At 35.9% G+C, this 11870-nt stretch overlaps 1 protein-coding gene across 4 annotated transcripts in view; it reads right to left on the bottom strand.

Annotated features, from left to right (window-relative positions):
• Positions 1 to 11856, bottom strand: part of BIRC2 (baculoviral IAP repeat containing 2) — a 23612-nt gene extending 11756 nt beyond the window's left edge. The window contains exons 1-5 of one of the 4 annotated variants that reach the window (XM_014544587.1): positions 11280 to 11856; positions 8664 to 10813; positions 8469 to 8568; positions 3167 to 3245; positions 2266 to 2314 (exon numbers count right to left, since the gene is read on the bottom strand). In XM_014544587.1, the coding sequence (XP_014400073.1) occupies positions 2266 to 2314; positions 3167 to 3245; positions 8469 to 8568; positions 8664 to 9558 (1123 nt within the window). In that variant the 5' untranslated portion in view covers positions 9559 to 10813; positions 11280 to 11856. Of the gene's footprint in view, positions 1 to 2265; positions 2315 to 3166; positions 3246 to 8468; positions 8569 to 8663; positions 10814 to 11279 lie in introns of those variants that run through there. The other 3 variants (XM_005872213.2, XM_005872214.2, XM_014544588.1) reach the window with 3 other exon arrangements.
• Positions 11857 to 11870: the final 14 nt, after the last annotated feature.

Raw genomic sequence — 11870 nt, 5'->3', positions numbered from 1 at the left:
GATGTTTCTAACTCTCTATCTCTCTCCCTTCCTCTCTGTAAAAAATCAATAAAATATATTTAAAAAAAAAAAAGAATACTGAAATCATATCAAGTATCTTTTCTAAACACAATGGTATAAAACTAGAAATCAGTAAAAGGAAGAAAATGGAAAAATTCACAAATACAGGGAAATTAAAAAACAACTCCTAAACAACCAATGAATCAGGGAAATTAGAAAATATCTTGAAACAAACAAAAACACAACGTACCCAAAACTTAGAGGATGCAGCAAAAGCAGTTCTAAGAGGGAAGTTTATAGCAATAAATGCCTGCATTAAAAAGTCTCAAACCCATCCGGCGTGGCTTAGTGGTTGAGCGTCGACCTGTGAACCAGGAGGTCATGGTTCGATTCCCAGTAAGGGCACATGCCCGGGTTGTGGGCTCAGGTGTGCTGGAGGCAGCCGGTCAGTGATTCTTCATCATTGATGATGTTTCTGTCTCTCTCTTTCCCTCCCTTCCTCTCTGAAATCAATAAAAATATTTCTTTTTAAAGTCTCAAATAAACAACCCAATTTGAAACATCATGAAATCAGTAAAAGAAAATAAGCCCTACTTTGCAGAAAGAAGGAAATAACAAAGATTAGAGCAGAAATAAATGATATAGAGACTACAAAGAAAATAGAAAAAAAGAAACTAAGAGTTGGTTTTTTGGAAAGATAAACAAAATTGAAAAACCATAGCTAAGCTCATACAGAAAAAAAGAGAAGACTTAAATTATAAACAAAAGAGAACATTACAAAAGAAATACCAAAACCGCAAAGGATCCTAAGAGACTGCTATGAATAATTAACGCTAACAAACTGGATAGTCTAGATGAAATTGATCAATTCCTAGAAACATACAACTTACTAACAATGAATCATAAAGAAATAGAAAATGTGAACAGACCAAGAACAACTAAAATGACTGAAGCAGTAATCAAAAAAGAAAGACTGAGACCAGATGGTTTCACTGGTGAATTCCACCAAAGATTTAAAAAAGATTAATGCCAATCCTTCTCAAACTCCTCCAAAAAGTTAAAGAGGGCCAAAACCGGTTTGGCTCAGTGGATAGAGCGTCGGCCTGAGGACTGAAAGGTCCCAGGTTCGATTCCGGTCAAGGGCATGTACCTTGGTTGCGGGCACATCCCCAGTGGGAGGTGTGCAGGAGGCAGCTGATCGATGTTTCTCTCTCATCGATGTTTCTAACTCTCTATCTCTCTCCCTTCCTCTCTGTAAAAAATCAATAAAATATATTTAAAAATAAAAAAAAAAGTTAAAGAGGGAAAACCCCAAATTCATTTATGAGGCTAGCATTACGCTGATACTAAAGCCAGATAAGGACACTAAATGAAAGAAAACTACAGGCCAATATCCTTGATGAATACAGATGCAAATGTTCTCAACAAAATACTAACAAGCAATTAAACAATACATTAAAAGAATCTTAGTTATGATAAAGTGGAATTTATATATGGATGCAAGGATGGTTCAAACATATACAAATCAATAAACATGATAAACCACTTTAACAAAATAAATAATAAAAAACATGATCCTCTCAATAGAGTCAGAAAAGGCATTTGAGAAAATTCAACCCCTTTCATGATAAAAAGCTCTCCTGACAAATACCAAACATCTAGCCTAGCCAGTGTGGCTCAGTGGTTGAATCAGGAGGTAGAGATTCGATTCCTGGTCAGAGCACATGTGCGGGTTGTGGACTCAGTCCCCAGTGGGGGAGGGAGAGGGGCAGGAGGCAGCTGATCAATAATTCTGTCATCATTGATGTTTCTATCCCTCTCTCCTTCTCCCTCTCTCCCTTTCTCTGAAATAAATAAAAACATATTAAAAAAAAAAACAAAAAAACACAAACCTAACATCTAACCTAATTCCTAAATGAGATGTGAACTAGGTCTTTTCAAATATGCTAGCTTATAGCGAACAACTTTTCCTCCTTGGAGGGCTTATTATTTGCACATTTCCTTGGTATTCCTTGAGCTATTTGTTACGGTTGTTTTTCTTTTACATGTGTCTTATCTCCCCACTTGGAATGTCAGTACTTTAAGAAAGATTAGTATACTTCTAAAAATCTTCTGACAATGTCATGAATCTTAGTATACTCATTATTTATAATTAGCTTCCAGCTTTTTTCCCCTATGACCTCAGAAATCCTTTGTTTACATACTTTCATTCCCAGCATTCTTATAAAAATTCCCATTCCATATTTGAAGTATTTTCATACATACTGGGTGGATCAGCATTTTCATCTCCAGGAGTGTCTGAAGTTGACAACAGCTATGAAACAGAAGAAAAATTAATGGGTAAAATAAAAAATTTCAAACAGCCTGCACAAAGCAACATTAAGGTAAGTTTTCTGTAAGTAGTGTACAGACTCTTTGAAAACTGGAAAATTTACATAATACTTCACTTTGCTTGCCCTGAGCAGTGTGGCTCAGCTGGTTGGAGCACTGTCCTATGCACCAAAAGATCACTGGTGTGATTCCCAGTTAGGGTGCATACCCAGGTCACAGGTTCAATCCCCTGTCGGGGTACGTGTGGGGGCAACCAACAGATGTTTCACTCTTACATCGATGTTTCTCTCTCTCTCTCTCTCTCTCTCTCTCTCTCTCTCTCTCCCCCCCTTCCTCTCTAATATCTGTAACATATTAAAAAATAATTCTTCATTTTGCTTTGTTTTACCTTAATCATCATAAAAATGTCCTTAAACTTCACCTACTTCCAAATTAGAATTCAAGTGTATCTCTAGTTTCAGAAAAATAAGAAAAAGTATTAATGATTTCTCATTTCTTTTAGAAAGTCGTATTTCAACTGGACCACTCTCAGAGGTTCCAAACTCCTGACAATTCTATATTCTTTTCTGGAAAAGATGGAGGAGACATTAAAGATTCTCCTCCAACTTACTACAAATTGTAGTTTGTGGAGTGATTTTCAAAAAACTGAAAAACAAAAGACAACTTTTTTATAACCCCTTAACAAGGTAGTTAAAAAAATAAAAATTAAAGGTATTAATATGAATACAAAACCTGTAACTATACCTGAAAAACAAATGTAATGATTACTTCTAAAATATTTTTGCAATTATTATTTAGGAGAACTCAATGATGTCAATTATAAAAATGTATTTACCTGTTCAAGAAGATGAGGATATCTGGCTTGAATCTCATCAACAAACCCCTGTCCTTTCATGCGTATCAAGAACTCACACCTAAAACATACAAATAAAATTTTTTTTAATTGTTTTAGATCAAAAATATAACCTGATCATTCTAGAAAAGTGGCTTTCATACATTTTGTACCCCATAATAGAAACACTTTACATCACAATGTAGCATACATTCATACCTAACAGAAACAAAACTCTCAAACATTAGACTCTTACTATGTGCTGATGCATTCTGATATTCTCTATTTAGATCCATTAACACAGTTAGCAACAATAAAAGAGTCTAGATCTACAAAGGAACACAAACTGAGGCTTGAATAATGCTGTTATAGACAATTTGGGGATTTAACATAGTTTCAGAAACTGTAGTACAGTATTCCTAAAATGTGATCTTTCATAATATAATAACTGCTAATCTTTCTCTAGTGTCCATTCTTCCATTACATTTAAAGCACAAACCCACCCTCCAAAAAAATACTGAATCAAATATTTTCATCTATAATGTGACAGTGTTTTCCAAGTACTCATTTTCAAATTACTAAGATTTCTAAAAGGTGTTCCAGGAAGTTCACATAAAATCTGTTTCCATTCCATAGCTTTTGTTTTTCAACAAATAGTGCTAGACAACTAGAACAATATACTTCAACCTATGCCCATACTATATATAAAAATAAACAAAATAAATCATTAATGTAAATGTAAAATGTAAAACAGAAGAAAATGTTGAGAGAATCTTTTTGTCCTCATGTTAGGTACCAAATTCTCAGATAAAAAACCAACAGCATAATCCACAAGAGAAAACTGATAAACTGACATTATCAAAATTAAAAATGTCTGCTCATCACTGTTAAGAAAATGAAAATCCACAGACTGAAAGTTCGCAAAACACATCTGATAAAGCACTGTATCCAGAGTATATTATGAACTAGCAAAACTTAATTTAAAAAAATAAAACATAAAAATGGGCAAAAGATTTGAACAGACACTTCACCAAAGATGTATAGATGGTAAATAATCAACTAAGAAGCTCGTCATCATTAATCGATAGGAAATGCTTATTAAAATGACAGTGAAATGTCACTATGTCCATATCTATTAGAATGGCTAACATAAAAAGACGGACAATACCAAATGTTGTTAAGGATGTGGAACACCCGGAGGTCTCATACCATGCCAGTGGAAATTTAACATTTAACAATTTAGCAGTTTCTTATAAAGTTAAAACAAAACTTGCCATACAACTCATCAATCACACTTGGACATGTTTACCCAAGAAAAATGAAAATATGTGTCCACAAATGTTTTATTAATATTTAGAGTGGCTTCATTCATTATTGCTCCAAACTAGAAACAACTCAAATGTCCTTCAGTTGGTGAGTGGGTGGAATAAGTAAAGATCATATGCATGCTCTGTTATCAACCAAGTAACAGAACTAGTTGTTACTGTGTTTTGATCTTTGTATAGTTTTAAATTATTTTCATTCTGGAACTGATTAATTTATATTCATAACGATTAAAGATAGGAAGTATAGCCCTAGCCGGTTTGTCTCAGTGGATAGAGCATCAGCCTGCGGACTGATTTTGTCATTTTTGTGTAAAGTTAAAAAAAAATTTAACTTTACATTTGATTTCGGTCAAGGGCACGTACCTTGGTTGCAAGTTTAATCCCCGGCCCTGGTTGGGGCACATGAGGGAGGCAACCAATCAATGTATCTCATATTGATGTTTCTCTCTGTCTCTCCTTCTCCCTTCCACTCTCTCTAAAAATCAATGGAAAAATACATAAAATCTGTTTCCATTCCATAGCTTTTGTTTTTCAACAAATAGTGCTAGACAACTAGAACAATATACTTCAACCTATGCCCATACTATATATAAAAATAAACAAAATAAATCATTAATGTAAATGTAAAATGTAAAACAGAAGAAAATGTTGAGAGAATCTTTTTGTCCTCATGTTAGGTACCAAATTCTCAGATAAAAAACCAACAGCATAATCCACAAGAGAAAACTGATAAACTGACATTATCAAAATTAAAAATGTCTGCTCATCACTGTTAAGAAAATGAAAATCCACAGACTGAAAGTTCGCAAAACACATCTGATAAAGCACTGTATCCAGAGTATATTATGAACTAGCAAAACTTAATTTAAAAAAATAAAACATAAAAATGGGCAAAAGATTTGAACAGACACTTCACCAAAGATGTATAGATGGTAAATAATCAACTAAGAAGCTCGTCATCATTAATCGATAGGAAATGCTTATTAAAATGACAGTGAAATGTCACTATGTCCATATCTATTAGAATGGCTAACATAAAAAGACGGACAATACCAAATGTTGTTAAGGATGTGGAACACCCGGAGGTCTCATACCATGCCAGTGGAAATTTAACATTTAACAATTTAGCAGTTTCTTATAAAGTTAAAACAAAACTTGCCATACAACTCATCAATCACACTTGGACATGTTTACCCAAGAAAAATGAAAATATGTGTCCACAAATGTTTTATTAATATTTAGAGTGGCTTCATTCATTATTGCTCCAAACTAGAAACAACTCAAATGTCCTTCAGTTGGTGAGTGGGTGGAATAAGTAAAGATCATATGCATGCTCTGTTATCAACCAAGTAACAGAACTAGTTGTTACTGTGTTTTGATCTTTGTATAGTTTTAAATTATTTTCATTCTGGAACTGATTAATTTATATTCATAACGATTAAAGATAGGAAGTATAGCCCTAGCCGGTTTGTCTCAGTGGATAGAGCATCAGCCTGCGGACTGATTTTGTCATTTTTGTGTAAAGTTAAAAAAAAATTTAACTTTACATTTGATTTCGGTCAAGGGCACGTACCTTGGTTGCAAGTTTAATCCCCGGCCCTGGTTGGGGCACATGAGGGAGGCAACCAATCAATGTATCTCATATTGATGTTTCTCTCTGTCTCTCCCTCTCCCTTCCACTCTCTCTAAAAATCAATGGAAAAATATCCTCGGGTGAGGATTAACCAAAAAAATAAATTAAAAAATAAGGATGGGAAGTAAAATAAATTCTTCCCATATTTTCCCCTTCTCCAATGAACTCCATGAGGACAATTTTTGGGTGTCTTATTCACTGTTATGTCCCCAGCATCTAAAGAGTATCCATTAAGCACCCAAATATTTAATAAATAAATAAGTAAACTGTTAAAATATAGTGATAACAATTACTTATTTGGGGTTTTCATTTACTAAGATTAAAGATTACCCACAATGGAAATTTGCTGTTTTCAGAAGTGTTTACAAAAAAGCATCACTAAGTTCTTTCCGTTATTTAACTATTTAAAGCAAAACACAAGTTACAGAAATAAACCAAGACTTTGTTTTGTTTTATAAAGGATAAAATGTAGCAATTCAAACACTGGAATTAGAAAGCTGTTTATGTCTTTTTCATACAGTATACTCAAATTTCAAGTTATATGTACACAATCCCATAGAGTCGAATATAATTAGGTTATTTAAATATCTGACAATAAAACATGCTTTTTCCTACATAAATTATTTAAACAAAACATATGTCACTTTTCAGAGTTGGAAAGTCAAAATTTATCTTGACATATTATGAATATTAAAGATAAATTTTTAAAACACAACTTTTAACAATGTATTGGGCCATACTAAAATATTTCTCCAATTTTTTTTTAACTCTACACAAAAATGACAAAAAAAACTTTTTAATTTCCTGAAGGAATTCCAAAGATGTCTTATATTGTGAAAGGCACTCACAGGTCAAAACATTATCTATATTATACAACTTGAGGCCCAGTGCACGAAATTCGTGCACAAAATTCATATGTGTGTGTGGGGGGTCCTCAGCCTGGCCTGCAACCTCTCCAGTCCGGGACCCCTCGGGGGATGTCCAACTGCCGGTTTAGGCCCGATCCCGCCAAACCAGCAATCGGACATTCACAATCTGGGACCGTTGGCTCCTAACTGCTCACCTGCCTGCCTGCCTGATCGCCCCAAACCACTCTGCCTGCTTGCCTGATGCCCCTAACTGCTCCTCTGCCGGCCTGATAGCCCTAACTGCTCTCCCCTGCTGGCCTGATCACCCTAACTGCTCTCCCCTGATGGCCTGATCTCCCTAACTGCTCTCCCCTGCCGGCCTGACCCCCTAATTGCTCTCCCCTGCCGGCCTGATTGCCCTAACTGCTCTCCTCTGCCAGTGTGATTGCCCCTAACCACCTCTGCCTCGGCCCCGCCACCATGGCTTTGTCCAGAAGGATGTCCGGTCTAATTAGCATATTACCCTTTTATTAGTATAGATTCCATTTATAAGAGGTACCTACAGTAGTCAAATTCATAGAGACAGAAAGTAGAATGGTGGTTGCCAGAGGCTAGGGGGCTAGGTAAATGCTGAGTTAGTGTAGTGAGTACAACTTTCAGTTTAAGAAGATGAAAAAGTTCTGAAAATGGATGGTGGTAATGACCAAGAAATAATGTGAATGTTCTTAATGCCACAGAAATGTATACTTAAAAATGGTTAAAATTAGATAAATTTTATGTTATGTATATTTTACCACAATTTTCTAAAAAATCATCTAGTCCAACTCCCTCATTTTACAGAAGAGGAGAGAAGCTCAAAGGCATCACACAGTTTGTTCAAGTTCACATAGCTACTCAATAATACAAACAGAATTAATTTCTAATTCCATTTCCACTAACGCCTCTAAATTCTTTCTAAAAATAGGAGATACTGCTAGAGACAGTGACCAAAGGAGATATGTGACATATCACAAGATAAAATTGTGCAGAAAAAAATTATTTACAATTATAATCAGACTTAACAATCAGATTTTATTATATGCATTCTTATTACGAAATATTTTATTCATAAATCTATTTTATGTCACTTGTTTTCCTTTTCCCTTCTTATATTTTTCTAACTTACGTTCTTTTTGTTCTATTTTATATATCTTTAATCCTTAAGTCTCCTTTAAAGCAAAATAGGAAAAAAACAAATGAAATGTATGGCCGCCATAACTGTAAATGAGTCAAGTTGAACTATATCAGGAATACATGACTTACAAAAGAAAAATGCACAGGACATTCTACAACTTTTTCAATAAAAATAATTATAATTAAAGTTCAAATTGGAAGTTTTAAAAGGCTCATTCCCCAATAGCATAAGAGAAGCTTTGTTATAGTGAGATGTAAATTTAACCATGCCAGGATTCCTACTTCTTTAAGCAGTTTTGTGCAGGAATACCTTTAAAAACAATTACCTTGGAAACCACTTGGCATGTTCTACCCAGGGGTCATCTCCAGATTCCCAACACCGTAAGCCACCATCACAGCAAAAGCATTTGACATCATCGTTTCGACCTAAGGAAACAAAAGACTAACATTAAATACACACGTGTTCTCAAATGTCAATCAAAATGAACTAGATAAAATGTAGGGCTATGTAAGTTTCTTACCCACATAATAGAAACCAGCACTTGCAAGCTGCTCAGGTTGAACTGGAACATTAGAAGGCCAGTACATAAATGTTCTCAATCGGGCTGCATGTGTCTGCATGCTCAAATTTGAAATGCTAAACCTCAGGGTGTCTAGAGAATTCTCCAAAAATGGGCAGTTGGGGAAATGTCTTCGGTGTTCTGACATAGCATCATCCTTTGGTTCCCAGTTACTGAGTTTCCCACCACAAGCAAAGCAAGCTACCCTATCTCCAGGTCCTATGTAATAAAAACCAGCTCTTGCCAATTCTGATGGTGACAAAAAAGTTAATGGCCACAGGTGGTAAGTAAGCAATCTGGCTTGTTCAGTGCTCATTGCATAACTGTAGGGGTTAGTCCTCAATGAGGAGAGGTCTTCAACGGCTCTAGAATGAATAGGGTTTGATGAAAGGTTGGGATAAGAACCACTGAACGATCCCCGCTGTTCCAAAGTAGGAGACAATGAATGTGTAAGACTGTTTCTCACTGGAGAAGTCGTCTTAAAGGTGGACTCCAAACCAGTAACAGAAACCAGATTCTGAATAAAGCTACAGCTAGGATAGAGCTGTTTGTGTTTTTCAATAGGATTGTCTCCTTGTTTCCAGTTATCCAGCATCAGGCCACAGCAGAAGCATTTGACCTTGTCATTCACACCAGTGTAATAAAAACCAGCGCGAGCAAGACTCCTTTCTGAGACAGGAACACCAGTGGGGAAAGTCGAGTACGTAGACATTCTGTAGAGTTCACATGAAAAGTCGTATTTCATTTTGTGTTTGTTGTCAATTGTCCAATTTGACAAGATCGTACTATCTTCCATTATAGTCTTTTTTTGATATGAGGGACCTGGGACAAGTCGTTGGGAGGTAGTTTTGTGCATGAGTGATTTTACTTTTTGATGGGCAAAAACTTTCACATGAAATTTCTCATCTCTTCATACTAAATTAGGTTTTTACTACAAAAAAGAACCAAATGATAGGCGCCTACTTAAAATTTACTACACCTAGTTTAGTGGATTTACACCTATGTTTACACTCGGGTAGGATGAATATCCCCTCTAAATTACCAAGATACGCTGTAGTACTCTTTGGGATTATATTAACTCTTTTAGGTAACTCAGGTGCTGTTAAGTCATTATTTAGTGTAATACTAATATAATGACCTGAAAGCAGTCAATACGCTTCTGAAGATATTTAAAACTAATTGACTTTTAAAGGAGGTTTATATTCCCAAAGTTCTAAACAACTACAGAATACCTAAATTTGCTTTTGGTTGTAAACTACAAAGCCTGGATATCAAGCCAATTACTGATGATGCTATAAAAGGAAAAAAAAACTTTATGCAGGCTTCTTTCTCTACAAGCACTTTAATATAATTTTCAAAAATAAAAAATACAAGATCTTGCTTTAGTCTAGTAAACAAGAATTAAAGTCTTCATATGGTCACATTATCTAAAGGCTAATTCACACAACTTATTATCATAGTATTTACTTAAGTGGGTTATATTAGTTTCAGATAGCTTTGGGGGACATCAACACCCACAAGCTTTGTTGAATTTATTCCTGTTATACTGTGTATGATGTCAAATGAAATGAATTTTGCTTAAAGCTCACAAACTGCTAATTTTTCCTCCTTAAATTATTGTCTATGTTTCCATTTCCTGCAACATCATTATTATGTTGTTTTTCTTCCTAACTTTGCATACCACTTTATTATTATGCTTGACCAACTGAAGGTATTTTCTCTATTAACTTAACTAATTTAACCATAAAATTTCCACAGGAGAAACTTTCTACTCTGCATTTAAAAATTAACCTGTCTTTCATTTAAGGATCATGCACCTATATCATTCATTTCATAATTACAGATAAATAAATTTATCAAGGTAACAGCTTGTCCTTTGTAGTATCATAAATGCCTAATAAAATATTGTTTTACATAATGTACCAGTAATTAACTTTACTATTCTTTCTGAAAACCCCTTCACATTTAAAAAATATGATTCATACACAAAATTACACTCCACAGAGTTCAAGCTATATCCCTTTATAAAGTTTCTGGGTCTCCATAATGGGATTTATTACTGCAGCGGAAAAAAACGAGGGGAAAAAAGTAGTCTCTTCAAAGCTGTAAATCTGGAAAAAAAAAAAAAGCTATTTTAGGAAACTATTTTCATAGTCAAGAGCATTTATACACTAGTATTCAATGTAGTCAATAAAGTCTAAAAATGAGTTACACTTTAGAAAATACATGTTAATTCACAAGCAATTTATCACAAAAACTTTCTAACTGGGAAAGCTTTAATTAAAATAAATGCAATATAGATAGGCCCCTTAGCACTAAGTACATATATCTATATTTTAAACACACAACTTTAAAGACAGATGGGCATTTACTTAGATCAAAACATTTTGTCCTCGGTCTCCTCCCCTTTTCTGGCGACAACTTTTAATAGTTTAAGAATTTCCCTGGCAAAACCCATCAGCAACGAACGGTGCGGCAGTAATTAGGCAGGAACGTTTTTTTTAATGCCCAGTCTCTCCAGGACGAGGCACGCTGACCAGTAAGAGCGAGATGCATCAGGAATTCACTAACACAAACCTTTATGAACGCCACCATCCCCTCCCAATTCTAAAGCAACAGCCACAGACGGCGCCTCGAAACCAGCACGTAGCACAGCGGCCTGCGAGCCCTGGCCCGGGGCTGGGACCCCTTGCACGGAAGCTTCCGTTCCAGCAGGACTCGGTCTCACACCTTTAAATGAGACACTCTTCCCCGCAAGCACCGTGACGGTGAATTCTGACCTCTTTTGTGCAAACTGCAGCTGGGTGTGGGGGGTTGACTGGAAGGAAAAAGAGCAACGATGGGCTTCACCCACTGATTTCCCGGAGCCGTGCTCACAGCGCACAAAAGACCAGCAAAGCGACGGGCGCAGCCGGGACAAAGTGAAACGTATCGTCCGTCTCACCGCCCACAAATGCCTTGGTTCCAACAGATTTAAAAGGTTACGTTTCAAACCCTGCAAACGCGCTGGGAGAAAACATCCGGAAAAGTGGGCGGCGGCAGGAGCAGGCAGGCAAACAGGCCGAAGTTTAAAAGCTATTTTCGACTGCGGGTCGTGGAGTCCGAGCTTCCGAATGAAACGAGAGCCGGGGCGGGAGCAGGGAGCGCCCTGGACGCGCCGCCGCTGGG

This window comes from Myotis brandtii, unplaced genomic scaffold (assembly GCF_000412655.1).
Source record: "Myotis brandtii unplaced genomic scaffold, ASM41265v1 scaffold37, whole genome shotgun sequence".
NCBI classification, from domain to species: Eukaryota; Metazoa; Chordata; class Mammalia; order Chiroptera; family Vespertilionidae; genus Myotis; species Myotis brandtii.
The sequence above is the reverse complement of the archived record's forward strand: the minus strand, read 5'-3'. Positions and strand labels throughout refer to the sequence as shown.